Genomic DNA, 17,444 nt, shown 5'->3' with positions numbered 1-17,444 from the left:
GAGACACTGGCTTGAGGGGGCTAAGTTTGTGGTCTCAATTCTCACTGACCATAAGAATCTGGCATATTTAGAGTCAGCGAAGCGTCTCAATGCCAGGCAGGCACGATGGGCTTTGTTTTTTGCTCGCTTTAATTTTTTGATAACATATCGCCCTGGGTCAAAAAACATCAAGGCTGATGCGCTCTCGCGGAGTTTTGCTCCAATCCAGGAGACCACCGAGGAGCCGTTGCCCATTGTTTCCCCATCATGTATTAAAGTGGGCATTACCCAGGACCTCTTATCATTAGTCCTTAGAGCACAGGAGCAGGCTCCTCCAGACCTTCCGGTAGGTCTTTTGTTTGTGCCTCCTAGGTTAAGACAGCGAGTGTTCCTGGAATTCCATGCCAAGAAGTCGGCAGGTCACCCGGGTATTGCCAGAACTCGGGAGTTGCTATCTAGGGCGGTGTGGTGGCCCTCGGTGGCTAAGGATGTGGATCAGTGGGTTCGGGCATGTGACATCTGTGCCCGAAATAAGACTCCTAGAGGGGTTCCTGTTGGCCCATTACATCCACTCTCTATCCCATCTAAGCCATGGACCCACATTTCAATGGATTTTGTGGTGGACTTGCCCAAATCCTCGGGGATGACAGCCATCTGGGTTGTCGTTGACAGGTTTTCGAAGATGGCGCACTTCGTTCCACTGGTTGGGCTGCCATCAGCCAGACGCCTGTCTGAATTATTTATGCTGCATGTTGTGCGTCTCCACGGGTTGCCACTTGATGTGGTCTCTGACCGCGGATCCCAGTTTGTGGCCAAATTCTGGAGGGCATTTTGTTCCGATCTCCAGATTTCTGTCAGCTTGTCGTCAGGCTACCATCCGCAGTCTAATGGGCAGACTGAAAGGGTGAACCAGTCCTTGGAGCAGTTCCTCAGGTGTTATGTCTCCAAGTGTCAGACTGACTGGGTTGCTCATCTGTCCATGGCGGAGTTTGCCTATAACAACGCGGCTCACTCTGCTACAGGGATCTCTCCCTTCCTTTGTGTGTATGGGCATCATCCTAAGGCCAATTCTTTTGACCCCCTGGACTCCACGCCTGGTGGTTCCTCTGTGGTTTCGGTCCTTAGAGGTATTTGGCGGAAAGTGAAGAAAGCCCTTGTGTCTGTGTCATTAGTGACCAAAAGGGTTTTTGATAAGCGGAAAAGACCCTGCAGCTTCAAATTAGGAGACTTCGTCTGGTTGTCTACCAAGAATTTGAAGTTGAGACAGCCATCTCATAAGTTAGGGCCCCGGTTCATCGGCCCTTATAAGATCACCAGGGTTATCAATCCGGTGGCATTTCAGTTAGATCTGCCCCGTTCTTTGGGTATCAATAAAACATTTCATTGTTCCCTTTTAAAACGGGCGATTAGTAATCCTTCTTCCAGTGGAAGACCTTCCCCTCTTCTGATACGTGGCCAGAGGGAGTTTGTTGTTGAAAGGATTCTTGACTCCAAGGTGGTTCGGGGTCGGCTGTCATTTTTGGTGCACTGGAAGGGGTATGGCCCGGAGGAGCGGTCGTGGGTGCGCAGTTGTGATCTTCATGCCCCCAGACTGATACGCTCTTTCTTCTCGCAGTTCCCCGATAAACCCGGTGGTAGGGGTTCTTTGACCCCTCGTCAGAGGGGGGATACTGTTAGGGTCTCCTGCCCTGTGCTGCCACGTCGTCATGGCAACCGGGAGACAAGTGCTAGTGGAGTAACCTGAGCGCAGCTGATACTCCGGTTCGGGTCTTTTGCTGTGCAGTGGTTATAGGCTCTGTGCACGGCAGGGGATCCGGTGCTGGTTTTTGTGCTCACAGTCTGTGAGGTCTGAGTGGGGCGTGGACAGCACCTGCTTTATAGGGCCTCTTTTCAGGGTGAGCAGATGCTGCTGAATCTTTGTTGGTTAGTCAGTTCATGAAAGTTAGCCAGTACTGTGTAGCTTTGTATTTGTTTGTTGCTTACTGCAAATAGGCCTGGGGATTTGGTATTACACTCTGCCAATCCAGACCTAGCAGTAAGACTGGAGTCAGTCGTTTAGCTTGCTGGGGTTCTGTTACTACTCTGTGAACTTAGCAAGTTTGCGGCTGTATTCTAAGACTTGCCTGTCTAATCCTGTCTCACTGTGCTAGGTGTCAGGGGTCAGTTTAGTGACAGTTCAAACACCAGTACATTCCTGCAGACACTGGAGTGCATAACAGTTCTGACACCAGTACTTTCCTGCAGGCACTGGTGTGCATAACAAAAGGAGAGGATACGGGTGGGAGCGGGGCTCTAGCATAGTGATTTTCAACCTTTTTTTACTTGCGGCACACTGAACAATATTTTAAAATTGCCAAGGCACACCATTAGTAAAAAAAATCCACACATACATTGGCCTACACAGAAAAAACAATCACATTGCTCCCCACATAAATCATGTTGCTCAATGCATAAATCTGATTGCTTCCCATATAAATCAATTACATTGCTCCCCACATGAATTATTCACATTGTTCCCCCATAAATCCTTATTCTCCCCACATAAATCCTATTGTTCCCCACAGGAAAACTAAAATAAGAAATATCAGCCCCTACCGGTCAGCTGTCCTCCTCCCTGTCCCTCAGTGGCGGGGGTTGTTCATAGTGGAGTGCTGTGAATACTGAGCAGCGGGCGGTCGGGCTGGTGTGGATGTGGGTGGGCAAGGAAAGCTGTGTATGCAGGCAGAAACTGGAAAATGTGTATGTAGGCGGGTGGGCTGGCTGGGTGGTGAGATGCTGCGGCCGTGACCTATGATATCACACCGCCGCGTCTTGAAGGCATAGGTCACTGTCGGAGCATGACTAATCCTCTAAGAAGAGCCCGGGCCAACAGATCACTCTGTAGATGCAGGCAGCTGCTCTGGCTCCGCGGCACACCTTGCAACAGGTCGCGGAACACTAGTGTGCCACGGCACACTGGTTGAAAAAGCCTGCTCTAGCATATGAGTGACGGTGCTGTCCGGTATGTTAGGGGGCTGGGGCATGGCTTGCTGTAGCTGTGTATGAGAGCCGGAGTGAGAGAGGCGGGAGGAGGAGACCGGAGGTGGGGGGAGCAGCGGGGGTGGAAGAGCAGAGCAGTTCCCGTCTGCCAGAGAGGAGAGAACAGCGGTCTCACACAGCCCCTGGGACTCATGTGAGGTTGCTAATTGGAAAGCTGCTTCCCCATGTCACGTGGTGCTGCAGGTACATTCATGAGTATGGGGACTTATGGATGCCATGCTCTCTGTGCAGTGGGTGCAGGTGAGGTATCATGTGTTTCCTGGACTGACCCCTCAATGCCCTGCGTTCTTGCCGCTGCATGCCCAGTGACACCCCTGGCATTTCTGGGCATGCACGTCAGCATTGGTGTAAATTGCTGTATTGCACCACTGTGACTGTCCCCTGTTGTCCTGTGTGTTATTCATCATGTGTCACACATTGTCCAGCTGGGGAAGTAGTGCCTGGTCCTGGCAGTGCTGGCTGAGCTGGTAAGTGAGCAGCTCTGGGATATCATACTTGCCTACTCTCCTGCATTTAGTGGGAGACTCACGTTTTTTTTTATTGAGCCTGCCCCACAAATCTTCTGTGTCTTCCTGTTTTTTTTGTTGTTTTTTTTTTACAAGTCCTCATTGTTAATGTGGGCTGTGCACGTGCCAAGTCCATATGTGCTGGGGGCCTACATGGGCAACGTCCTGAGGCATGAGGTTGTATTTATATGCTGGCCAATGCAGAGTTGTGGGTAGTGTTGGCCATTCACCAGTGCACACAGGAGAGGTTGAAGTGTGCATGGGCGGAGGTCAGCAGCATCTGAGGCCTCCTTACGGCTGGCTGTGTATAAGGTGTATATGAAACATAAATACATTCTGTGCTTAGACTTGGGTCCCATCACCATGATATCTCATTATGGTGTGCAGTTATTCCAAAATACGGAAAAATCCAATATCCATAATACTTCCGGTCCCAAGCATTTTGGATAATGGATACTCAACCTGTGTGTGTGTATATATATATATATATATATATATATATATGTTGTCCTGGATGGTGGCTTGACACTTAAACATCAGATATCAGCCGCAATCAAATCATCATTCTTTCACCTGAGGAACATAGCCAGAATCAAGCACTTAATTCCCTCAGATGATCTGCCAAAGGTCATACATGCATTTGTATAATCTCGATTAGACCACTGTAATGCCCTCTACCTTGGTCTCCCAGCAAAAGAATTGCACTGCTTACAGCTGGTGCAATACACAGCTGCCAGACTGTTAACCAACCAGCCCCGTTCTAGCCACATAACACCCATCCTCTACTCCCTTCACTCGCTGCCTGTAAGATGGCGAATCATCTTCAAGATTGGCTTACTGAGTTTCAAAGCATTACATGACCAAGGCCCAAGGTACCTGAAACAACTTCTGACCCCATACTGCCCCACTCGATTACTGCGATCTGTAGATGAAGGACTTTTAGCAGTACCTAGAATCTCCCGTAATTCATCTGGGGGTCGAGCTTTTAGTCATGCGGCTCCGACTCTATGGAACTCACTTCCCCGCACAGTGCGAGAGGCCCCAACTATAGAATCCTTCAAAAGTAGACTCAAGATTTTCTTGTTTACTCAAGCATTTCCATAATGTCCTTTTAGTATCTTCATGCTTCTGTATTTTATGAAAATGTACTTCATTATTTTCTGTACTATATTATGCTATGTATCTGTTAAGCGCCTTGAGTCCTATTGGAGAAAGAGCGCTATATAAATAAAGTTATTATTATTATAATTTTATATATATATATATATATATATATATATATATATGTGTGTGTAATATACAGAAAAAGGATTAATACTGCGCCACGTGTGATAAAAACAAACATACCAGATAAGTATAATATATGTAAATGTAAAGACACTCCCCGGAAAAAATTAAGAGGCGTCTTCTCTCCCCCCAAAAAAGACAGGGATGGTAACTCCCTGAAGCTAATGGAACTGGCTAAAAGGGGATGGGGGATATAAAGCGACCAATGGTGTCTACAATGAGGTAAGATACCAAATTGATAAATAAACACAATTTATTAACAATGTTATCAGTTATCACAATAATGCACAATTTGGAGAAATGGGATAAAAATACAAACACATAAAATATATTAAAAGGGATATTAAAATCAAATAAATAATTTGTTAAGAGAAGTATAATCTTATCTGGATATGAAGTCAGTACAGGTTGTCCAACACGTTTCGTCTCACAGACCTCCCACCGCAGCCTGTTCCTAATATAGACATTGAGACAATGGGGTGTATTTAATTGGTGCCAGTATTTCCGACAGTCGGAAATACCGGCACTTTTCGACAGGAAAAGGCAGAATTTGCATTCGACCTATTCAATGAAAGTGCCGTTTTTCCGACTGTCGTAAATACCGGCACTTGTCGAAAAATACGTGGATCGGCGAGTTACTCGCAGATCCACGTGTTTCTGTCGAAAACACGGCTATTTTCTACAGTTTTAGGGTAATGCAGATTCGACTTGTTAACAAGTTGAATCTGCATTGTTGTAATCTGCATTGTCAGAATGCTGGCCGTTTATTGAATAGTGAACTGACATTCTTTGAATACACTTAAATATCGGCATTTCACATGTCGACATTCTGACAATGTTGACACATGGCATGTTGCTTTTTTAATAATGTTGACATCATAACTGTCAACACTGCTGTGTTGTAAATGTCGACCTAGTGACTACATCCCGTAAAATGTTAGCGTTCGGTTTCATATTGAAGAATAGTAGGAAAACAATTTGCTGTGTAAGTTATTCACAGTATCTCCATTATTCTAGGCAGGAAATATGCTACACTCCGCTTTCAGTCTGAAGTTGAGGCTTGTACTTGTATTTTAACAAATGTAAAATACTTGGTATATTCTTCTTCATTCCCTGGAAAAGTGTAAATGTTTAATCACATCCCAAAAGCTCAACGTTTGAAGAGTACAAAATGAGAAATGAATGAGTCCAACTACTTTTTAAATATTGCACATACTGGACAGTACGAAACTGCGGGAACCTTATCTGCAGTGCAAGCAAAACTGGCAATCAGCGATTATATCTCCATGCAGTTCTCCAAACTCAGTCCCCAAGGCACCCTAGTATTCCAGGCAGGGGCGTAGCCAGAACTTTGTGGGCCCCATAGCAACATTTTGAGGGCCCCCGTCCCAGTGCTTCTTAGAGAGACACTGCTCTGCAACTGTTGTTAAATGTATGCCCTATAATAGTGCCCTAGTTCATTTTCTGAACCATAGTAGAGCCTTATTTAATGTTATGCCCCATAGTAGTGCCCTAGTTTCTTTTATGAATCGCAGAAGTGCTTAAGTTCCCCCTGTGCCACATTTCAGAGCTGCCAGTACACATTATGCCGCACAGTACCCGCAATTCACATTATGATATACTGTATAGTGCTCCCCGTTCATATTGTGCCTCATTACAGTGTCTCGGTTCATATTATAAAACATTAAAATGCCCTCCAGTTCATTTTATACCACACTACAATGAGCAGGTTCAGGGGCATACCTAGATATATTGCAGACCCCAAAGAAAAGTTTGAAAGAACCCCTACGTACCACCCAATGGCGAAAAATGTATATAACACATATAACTGTGACAGGGAAGTTGGGCCCCTATCAGCTCTGGGCCCCATAGCAGCTGCACTCCCTGCACCTATGGTAGCTATACCCTTGTATATAACACATATAACTGTGACAGGGAAGGTGGCCCCTCTCAGCTCTGGGCCCCATAGCAGCTGCACTAACTGCATCTATGGTAGCTACGCCCTTGATTCCAGGTGTTAAGGATTTAAGGATATCCATGCTTAAGCACAGGCGATTTATTACCTCAGTCAGTTTGATTTAACCATCCGGGCTCAAGCATGGATATCCTAATAACTTGGATTGTTAGGCTGTCTTGAGGACTGAGTTTGAGTTGTTAGCTGTGTCGAGCATTGCTGGAGTGGGCTGATTATTGGCGTCCTTTCTTTGCCACCATACTCTAGTTTATTTAAACGTATTTGAATATTCTTACTGTGGGGTTTATTTACTAAGCCTTAGATGGAGATAAAGAGGACTGAGATAAAGTACCAGCCATTGAACTGCTGGCTTAAATAAATAGCTAACACATTTTATTCTGCCAAATCCATGTCTCTAAGTCTTTATTTATATTATTGTTTACTTTGGGAATGTGTCAATTATAGGTGTGTATCGCGTGACACCGGCATCCTGGCGCAACAAAGCCCCTTGTGACCAGCGGTCTCCTGACCACTGGTAACATAATTACATCCCATTTATTATATGGTGTATGCACGGGACAACCCTTAGATAATTGTAGGTTCAAATATTACATAAATTAAAGATAAGTTGCTAGAAATGGTGACTATAATCCAGTGTTTTAAGAGTTAAATGTTCAACATTGTTAAACTGCTACAAGTGGGACACATTTAGGTGGTCATTCCGAGTTGTTCGCTCGTTGCCGATTTTCGCTATGCTGCGATTTGCTGCTAAATGCGCATGGTACGCAGCGCGCATGCGCTTAGTTATTTAACTAAAAACTTAGCAGTTTTGCTGTTGTTCGTGCGGCGCTTTTCAGTCGCACTGCTGATTGGTGAGTGATTGACAGGAAAGGGGCGTTTCTGGGTGGTAACTGAGCGTTTTCCGGGAGTGTGCTAAAAAACGCAGGCGTGCCAGGTAAAAACGCAGGAGTGGCTGGAGAAACGGGGGAGTGGCTGGCCGGACGCAGGGCGTGTTTGTGACGTCAAACAAGGAACTAAACGGACTGAGCTGATCGCAATCTAGGAGTAGGTCTGGAGCTACTCAGAAACTGCAAGGAATTATTTAGTAGCAATTCTGCTAACCTTTCGTTCGCTATTCTGCTAAGCTAAGATACACTCCCAGAGGGCGGCGGCCTAGCGTGTGCAATGCTGCTAAAAGCAGCTAGCGAGCGAACAACTCGGAATGAGCACCTTAGAACCTTTAGAATAGAGAAACAACTTTTACAGCCAATTACAACATTTGTAGGGTTTTTTTTTCAGTTCAAAGAAAGGTAGAAATAAAGGGAAATGAGCATCCTGAACCTTTTTCCATGAACTGTGTTTGGCATTTGCAGTGACGCCCTGTATTTCTCTCTGTGGTCAGGGAAGGAGAAGCTAGACTATGTGGAGGAGTACCAGAACTTGGCCACTGCTTCGGAAACCATGGGGCTGGAGATCTTCCTCATCCCTGACGTTGGCTATTTTGCGGTTATGGCTAACAGGAATAATCGTCCCGGCTCGGCTCTCTATAGGTGGAGCGAGGAAAAGTTTATGGTCCATCAATACTTTATCACCTTCCAAGCTCAGGCCTGGAAGCACTTCACCATCGGAAAAAGGGTGAGCATGGAACGTAAATAGCTACTTGGATTTGTATGGTGTTTGATGGTTACAGGAACGTAGACAGATGCATTATTACAGTGTACTTGATAAATGCTGCTTCAAAGATGATTGGTTACCATGGGCAACTTCACCACTGGTCAGCCTCTCCACACTTTTCACTGCTTGATCCATCAACCCCTTTTCCTAAATAATATGGATACTATTACAGGTTGAGTATCCCATATCCAAATATTCCGAAATACGGAATATTCCGAAATACGGACTTTTTTGAGTGAGAGTGAGATAGTGAAACCTTTGTTTTCTGATGGCTCAATGTACACAAATTTTGTTTAATACACAAAGTTATTCAAAATATTGTATTAAATGACCTTCAGGCTGTGTGTATAAGGTGTATATGAAACATAAATTAATTGTGTGAATGTAGACACACTTTGTTTAATGCACAAAGTTATAAAAAATATTGGCTAAAATTACCTTCAGGCTGGGTGTATAAGGTATATATGAAACATAAAAACATTATGTGCTTAGACTTAGGTCCCATCACCATGATATCTCATTATGGTATGCAATTATTCCAAAATACGGAAAAATCCCATATCCAAAATACCTCTGGTCCCAAGCATTTTGGATAAGGGATACTCAACCTGTATCAATGTTCAATATGATCTAGTATCAATGCATAATTAGAGATGTGCACCGGAAATTTTTCGGGTTTTGTGTTTTGGTTTTGGGTTCGGTTCCGTGGCCGTGTTTTGGGTTCGAACGCGTTTTGGCAAAACCTCACCGAACTTTTTTTGTCGGATTCGGGTGTGTTTTGGATTCGGGTGTTTTTTTCAAAAAACCCTAAAAAACAGCTTAAATCATAGAATTTGGGGGTCATTTTGATCCCAAAGTATTATTAACCTCAATAACCATAATTTCCACTCATTTTCAGTCTATTCTGAACACCTCACACCTCACAATATTATTTTTAGTCCTAAAATTTGCACCGAGGTCGCTGGATGACTAAGCTCAGCGACCCAAGTGGCCGACACAAACACCTGGCCCATCTAGGAGTGGCACTGCAGTGTCACGCAGGATGGCCCTTCCAAAAAACACTCCCCAAACAGCACATGACGCAAAGAAAAAAAGAGGCGCAATGAGGTAGCTGTGTGAGTAAGCTAAGCGACCCTAGTGGCCGACACAAACACCTGGCCCATCTAGGAGTGGCACTGCAGTGTCAGGCCGGATGGCCCTTCCAAAAAATACTCCCCAAACAGCTCATGACGCAAAGAAGAAAAAAAAGAGGCGCAATGAGGTAGCTGTGTGACTAAGATAAGTGACCCTAGTGGCCGACACAAACACCTGGCCCATCTAGGAGTGGCACTGCAGTGTCACGCAGGATGGCCCTTCCAAAAAATACTCCCCAAACAGCACATGACGCAAAGAAGAAAAAAAAGAGGCGCAATGAGGTAGCTGTGTGACTAAGATAAGTGACCCTAGTGGCCGACACAAACACCTGGCCCATCTAGGAGTGGCACTGCAGTGTCACGCAGGATGGCCCTTCCAAAAAACACTCCCCAAACAGCACATGACGCAAAGAAAAATGAAAGAAAAAAGAGGTGCAAGATGGAATTGTCCTTGGGCCCTCCCACCCACCTTTATGTTGTATAAACAGGACATGCACACTTTAACCAACCCATCATTTCAGTGACAGGGTCTGCCACACGACTGTGACTGAAATGACGGGTTGGTTTGGACCCCCACCAAAAAAGAAGCAATTAATCTCTCCTTGCACAAACTGGCTCTACAGAGGCAAGATGTCCACCTCATCATCATCCTCCGATTCATCACCGTGTACATCCCCCTCCTCACAGATTATCAATTCGTCCCCACTGGAATCCACCATCACAGCTCCCTGTGTACTTTGTGGAGGCAATTGCTGCTGGTGAATGTCTCCATGTAGGAATTGATTATAATTCATTTTAATGAACATCATCTTCTCCACATTTTCTGGAAGTAACCTCGTACGCCGATTGCTGACAAGGTGAGCGGCGGCACTAAACACTCTTTCGGAGTACACACTTGTGGGAGGGCAACTTAGGTAGAATAAAGCCAGTTTGTGCAAGGGCCTCCAAATTGCCTCTTTTTCCTGCCAGTATACGTACGGACTGTCTGACGTGCCTACTTGGATGCGGTCACTCATATAATCCTCCACCATTCTTTCAATGGTGAGAGAATCATATGCAGTGACAGTAGACGACATGTCCGAAATCGTTGTCAGGTCCTTCAGTCCGGACCAGATGTCAGCATCAGCAGTCGCTCCAGACTGCCCTGCATCACCGCCTGCGGGTGGGCTCGGAATTCTGAGCCTTTTCCTCGCACCCCCAGTTGCGGGAGAATGTGAAGGAGGAGATGTTGACAGGTCGCGTTCCGCTTGACTTGACAATTTTCTCACCAGCAGGTCTTTGAACCCCTGCAGACTTGTGTCTGCCGGAAAGAGAGATCCAAGGTAGGTTTTAAATCTAGGATCGAGCACGGTGGCCAAAATGTAGTGCTCTGATTTCAACAGATTGACCACCCGTGAATCCTTGTTAAGCGAATTAAGGGCTCCATCCACAAGTCCCACATGCCTAGCGGAATCGCTCTGTGTTAGCTCCTCCTTCAATGTCTCCAGCTTCTTCTGCAAAAGCCTGATGAGGGGAATGACCTGACTCAGGCTGGCAGTGTCTGAACTGACTTCACGTGTGGCAAGTTCAAAAGGTTGCAGAAACTTGCACAACGTTGAAATCATTCTCCACTGCGCTTGAGACAGGTGCATTCCACCTCCTATATCGTGGTCCGTTGTATAGGCTTAAATGGCCTTTCTCTAACGTCCTAAGTGGATGCTGGGGACTCCGTAAGGACCATGGGGAATAGCGGCTCCGCAGGAGACTGGGCACATCTAAAGAAAGCTTTAGGACTACCTGGTGTGCACTGGCTCCTCCCCCTATGACCCTCCTCCAAGCCTCAGTTAGATCTTTGTGCCCGAACGAGAAGGGTGCACACTAGGGGCTCTCCTGAGCTTCTTAGTGAAAGTTTTAGTTTAGGTTTTTTATTTTCAGTGAGACCTGCTGGCAACAGGCTCACTGCATCGAGGGACTAAGGGGAGAAGAAGCGAACTCACCTGCGTGCAGAGTGGATTGGGCTTCTTAGGCTACTGGACATTAGCTCCAGAGGGACGATCACAGGCCCAGCCATGGATGGGTCCCAGAGCCGCGCCGCCGGCCCCCTTACAGAGCCAGAAGACAGAAGAGGTCCGGAAAATCGGCGGCAGAAGACGTCCTGTCTTCACCAAGGTAGCGCACAGCACTGCAGCTGTGCGCCATTGCTCCTCAGCACACTTCACACTTCGGTCACTGAGGGTGCAGGGCGCTAGGGGGGGGCGCCCTGAGCAGCAATAAAAACACCTTGGCTGGCGAAAATACATCACATATAGCCCCCAGGGCTATATGGATGAATTTTAACCCCTGCCAGAATCCATAAAAAAGCAGGAGAAAAGTCCGCGAAAAAGGGGCGGAGCCTATCTCCTCAGCACACTGGCGCCATTTTCCCTCACAGCTCAGTTGGAGGGAAGCTCCCCTGGCTCTCCCCTGCAGTCACTACACTACAGAAAGGGTTAAAAAAGAGAGGGGGGCACTAATTAGGCGCAGTATTAACAATACAGCAGCTATAAAGGGAAAAACACTTATATAAGGTTATCCCTGTATATATATATAGCGCTCTGGTGTGTGCTGGCAAACTCTCCCTCTGTCTCCCCAAAGGGCTAGTGGGGTCCTGTCCTCTATCAGAGCATTCCCTGTGTGTGTGCTGTGTGTCGGTACGTTTGTGTCGACATGTATGAGGAGAAAAATGATGTGGAGACGGAGCAGATTGCCTGTAATAGTGATGTCACCCCCTAGGGGGTCGACACCTGAGTGGATGAACTGTTGGAAGGAATTACGTGACAGTGTCAGCTCTGTATAAAAGACAGTGGTTGACATGAGACAGCCGGCTACTCAGCTTGTGCCTGTCCAGACGTCTCATAGGCCGTCAGGGGCTCTAAAGCGCCCGTTACCTCAGATGGCAGATATAGACGCCGACACGGATACTGACTCCAGTGTCGATGGTGAAGAGACAAATGTGACTTCCAGTAGGGCCACACGTTACATGATTGAGGCAATGAAAAATGTTTTACACATTTCTGATAATACGAGTACCACCAAAAAGGGGTATTATGTTCGGTGAGGAAAAACTACCTGTAGTTTTCCTGAATCTGAGAAATTAAATGAGGTGTGTGATGATGCGTGGGTTTCCCCCGATAACAACTGATAATTTCTAAAATGTTATTGGCATTATATCCTTTCCCGCCAGAGGTTAGGGTGCGTTGGGAAACACCCCCTAGGGTGGATAAAGCGCTCACACGCTTGTAAGGGCTCTACCCTCTCCTGAGATGGCCGCCCTTAAGGATCCTGCTGATAGAAAGCAGGAGGGTATCCTAAAATGTATTTACACACATACTGGTGTTATACTGCGACCAGCAATCGCCTCAGCCTGGATGTGCAGTGCTGGGTTGGCGTGGTCGGATTCCCTGACTGAAAATATTGATACCCTAGATAGGGACAGTATATTTTTGCCTATAGAGCATTTAAAAGATGCATTTCTATATATGCGTGATGCACAGCGGAATATTTGCCGACTGGCATCAAGTCTAAGTGCGTTGTCCATTTCTACCAGTAGAGGGTTATGGACACGTCAGTGGTCAGGTGATGCGTATTCCAAACGGCATTTGGAAGTATTGCCTTATTAAGGGGAGGAGTTATTTGGGGTCGGTCTTTCAGACCTGGTGGCCACGGCAACAGCTGGGAAATCCACGTTTGTACCCCAGGTCGCCTCTCAACATGAGAAGACGCCGTATTATCAGGCGCAGTCTTTTCGTGGACAAGCGGGCAAAAGGTTCCTCATTTCTGCCCCGTGACAGAGGGAGAGGAAAAAGGCTGCAGAAATCAGCCAGTTCCCAGGAACAGAAACCCTCTCCCGCCTCTGCCAAGCCCTCAGTATGACGCTGGGGCTTTACAAGCAGAATCAGGCACGGTGGGGGGCCCGTCTCAATGAATTTCAGCGCGCAGTGGGCTCACTCGCAAGTAGACCCCTGGATCCTTCAGGTGATATCTCAGGGGTACAAATTAGAATTCGAGACGTCTCCCCCTCGCCGTTTCCTAAAGTCGGCTTTACCGATGTCTCCTTCTGACAGGGAGACAGTTTTGGAAGCCATTCACAAGCTGTATTCCCAGCAGGTGATAATCAAGGTACCCCTCCTGCAACAGGGAACGGGGTATTATTCCACACTGTTGTGGTACCGAAGCCGGACGGCTCGGTGAGACCGATTTCTAAATCTAAAATCTTTGAACACTTACATACAGAGGTTCAAATTCAAGATTGAGTCACTCAGAGCAGTGATTGCGAACCTGGAAGAAGGGGACTACATGATGTCTCGGGACATCAAGGATGCTTACCTTCATGTCAAAATTTACCCTTCTCACCAAGGGTACCTCAGGTTTATGGTACAGAACTGTCACTATCGGTTCAGACGCTGCCGTATGGATGGTCCACGGCACCCCGGGTCTTTACCAAGGTAATGGCCGAAATGATGATATTCCTTCGAAGGAAGGGAATTTTAGTTATCCCTTACTTGGACGATTCCCTGATAAGGGTAAGATCCAGGGAACAGTTGGAGGTCGGTGTAGCACTATCTCAGGTAGTGTTGCGGCAGCACGATTGGACTCTCAATATTCCAAAATCGCAGCTGGTTCCGACGACTTGTCTTCTGTTCCTAGGGATGATCCTGGACACAGTCCAGAAAAAGGTGTTTCTCCCGGAGGAGAAAGCCAGGGAGTTATCCGAGCTAGTCAGGAACCTCCTAAAACCGAGCCAAGTCTCAGTGCATCAATGCACAAGGGTTCTGGGTAAAATGGTGGCTTCCTACGAAGCAATCCCATTCGGCAGTTTCCACGCAAGAACTTTCCAGTGGGACCTGCTGGACAAATGGTCCGGGTCGCATCTTCAGATGCATCAGCGGATAACCCTGTCACCAAGGACAAGGGTGTCCCTCCTGTGGTGGTTGCAGAGTGCTCATCTTCTAGAGGGCCGCAGATTCGGCATTCAGGACTGGGTCCTGGTGACCACGGATGCCAGCCTGCGAGGCTGGGGAGCAGTCACACAGGGAAGGAATATCCAGGGCTTATGGTCAAGCCTGGAGATATCACTTCACATAAATATCCTGAAGCTAAGGGCCATTTACAATGCTCTAAGCTTAGCAAGACCTCTGCTTCAAGGTCAGCCGGTGTTGATCCAGTCGGACAACATCACGGCAGTCACCCACGTAAACAGACAGGGTGGCACAAGAAGCAGGAGGGCAATGGCAGAAGCTGCAAGGATTCTTCGCTGGGCGGAAAATCATGTGATAGCACTGTCGGCAGTATTCATTCCGGGAGTGGACAACTGGGAAGCAGACTTCCTCAGCACGACCTCCACCCGGGAGAGTGGGGACTTCACCCAGAAGTCTTCCACATGATTATAAACCGTTGGGAAAAACTCGACAGGTATTGCGCCAGGTCAAGGGACCCTCAGGCAATAGCTGTAGACGCTCTGGTAAAACCGTGGGTGTACCAGTCAGTGTATGTGTTCCCTCCTCTGCCTCTCATACCCAAGGTACTGAGATTGATAAGATGGAGAGGAGTAAGCACTATATTCGTGGCTCCGGATTGGCCAAGAAGGACTTGGTAACCGGAACTTCAAGAGATGCTCACGGAGGATCCGTGGCCTCTACCTCTAAGAAGGGACCTGCTCCAGCAAGGACCCTGTCTGTTCCAAGACTTACCGCGGCTGCGTTTAACGGCATGGCGGTTGAACGCCGGATCCTGAAGGAAAAAAGGCATTCCGGATGAAGTCATCCCTATCCTGATCAAAGCCAGGAAGGATGTAACCGCAAGACATTATCACCGCATTTGGCGAAAATATGTTGCGTGGTGTGAGGCCAGTAAGGCCCGACGGAGGAAATTCAACTGGGTCGATTCCTACATTTCCTGCAAACAGGAGTGTCTATGGGCCTGAAATTGGGGTCCATTAAGGTTCAAATTTCGGCCCTGTCAATTTTCTTCCAAAAAGAACTAGCTTCAGTCCCTGAAGTTCAGACGTTTGTAAAAGGGGTACTGCATATACAGCCTCCTTTTGTGCCTCCAGTGGCACTTTGGGATCTCAATGTAGTTTTTGGGTTCCAAAAGTCACATTGGTTTGAACCACTTAAATCTGTGGAGTTAAAATATCTCACATGGAAAGTGGTCATGCTGTTGGCCCTGGCCTGGGCCAGGCGCGTGTCAGAATTGGCGGCTTTATCCTGTAAAAGCCCTTATCTGATTTTCCATTCGGACAGGGCGGAATTGAGGACTCGTCCTCAGTTTCTCCCTAAGGTGGTTTCAGCGTTTCACCTGAACCAACCTATTGTGGTGCCTGCGGCTACTAGGGACTTGGAGGACTCCAAGTTGCTAGACGTTGTCAGGGCCCTGAAAATATAGGTTTCCAGGACGGCTGGAGTCAGGAAATCTGGCTCGCTGTTTATCCTGTATGCACCCAACAAGCTGGGTGCTCCTGCTTCTAAGCAGACTATTGCTCGTTGGATTTGTAGTACAATTCAGCTTGCACATTCTGTGGCAGGCCTGCCACAGCCAAAAATCTGTAAATGCCCACTCCACAAGGAAGGTGGGCTCATCTTGGGCGGCTGCCCGAGGGGTCTCGGCTTTACAACTTTGCCGAGCAGCTACTTGGTCAGGAGCAAATACGTTTGTAAAATTCTACAAAATTGATACCCTGGCTGAGGAGGACATGGAGTTCTCTCATTTGGTGCTGCAGAGTCATCCGCACTCTCCCGCCCGTTTGGGAGCTTTGGTATAATCCCCATGGTCCTTATGGAGTCCCCAGCATCCACTTAGGACGTTAGAGAAAATAAGAATTTACTTACCGATAATTCTATTTCTCGTAGTCCGTAGTGGATGCTGGGCGCCCATCCCAAGTGCGGATTGTCTGCAATACTGGTACATAGTTATTGTTACCAAAAAATCGGGTTATTGCTGTAGTGAGCCATCTTTTCTAGAGGCTCCTCTGTTATCATGCTGTTAACTGGGTTCAGATCACAAGTTGTACGGTGTGATTGGTGTGGCTGGTATGAGTCTTACCCGGGATTCAAGATCCTTCCTTATTGTGTACGCTCGTCCGGGCACAGTATCCTAACTGAGGCTTGGAGGAGGGTCATAGGGGGAGGAGCCAGTGCACACCAGGTAGTCCTAAAGCTTTCTTTAGATGTGCCCAGTCTCCTGCGGAGCCGCTATTCCCCATGGTCCTTACGGAGTCCCCAGCATCCACTACGGACTACGAGAAATAGAATTATCGGTAAGTAAATTCTTATTTTTGCTGCTCCTCCAACCTCTGAAGCATATAGAGGGTTGAATTCCACCTCGTTACCACTTCTTGCTTCAGATGATGGCAGGGCAGGTTCAGGCGTTTTTGGTGTTGCTCCAGTCTTCTGTACGTGGTGCCTGTACGCCGAAAGTGTCCCGCAATTCTTCTGGCCACCGACAGCATCTCTTGCACGCCCCTGTCGTTTTTTAAATAATTCTGCACCACCAAATTCAAGGTATGTGCAAAACATGGGACGTGCTGGAATTTGCCCATATTTAATGCACACACAATATTGCTGGCGTTGTCCGATGCCACAAATCCACAGGAGAGTCCAATTGGCGTAAGCCATTCTGCGATGATCTTCCTCAGTTGCCGTAAGAGGTTTTCAGCTGTGTGCGTATTCTGGAAAGCGGTGATACAAAGCGTAGCCTGCCTAGGAAAGAGTTGGCGTTTGCGAGATGCTGCTACTGTTAGGCGCCGAGGGTCCGCCCGTCAGTGCGGCCCGGCGCCTAGCAACTAGGGACGCCGCAGGCAGACAGCCGCCGGCTCCCTAGCAACGCTAGACGCCGGGCGCACGGAGCCGCTCAGAC

At 47.4% G+C, this 17,444-nt stretch overlaps 1 protein-coding gene across 1 annotated transcript in view; it reads left to right on the top strand.

Moving 5' to 3' along the window:
• Window positions 1–17,444, top strand: part of TSPEAR (thrombospondin type laminin G domain and EAR repeats) — a 183,964-nt gene that overhangs the window by 97,698 nt on the left and 68,822 nt on the right. Inside the window, exon 7 of the mRNA XM_063932241.1 lies at window positions 8,168–8,400. Within this exon, the coding sequence (XP_063788311.1) occupies window positions 8,168–8,400 (233 nt within the window). The remainder of the gene's footprint in view (window positions 1–8,167; window positions 8,401–17,444) is intronic.

The sequence above is a fragment of the Pseudophryne corroboree genome, chromosome 7 (genome assembly GCF_028390025.1).
Source record: "Pseudophryne corroboree isolate aPseCor3 chromosome 7, aPseCor3.hap2, whole genome shotgun sequence".
NCBI lineage: Eukaryota > Metazoa > Chordata > Amphibia > Anura > Myobatrachidae > Pseudophryne > Pseudophryne corroboree.
The sequence above is the reverse complement of the archived record's forward strand: the minus strand, read 5'-3'. Positions and strand labels throughout refer to the sequence as shown.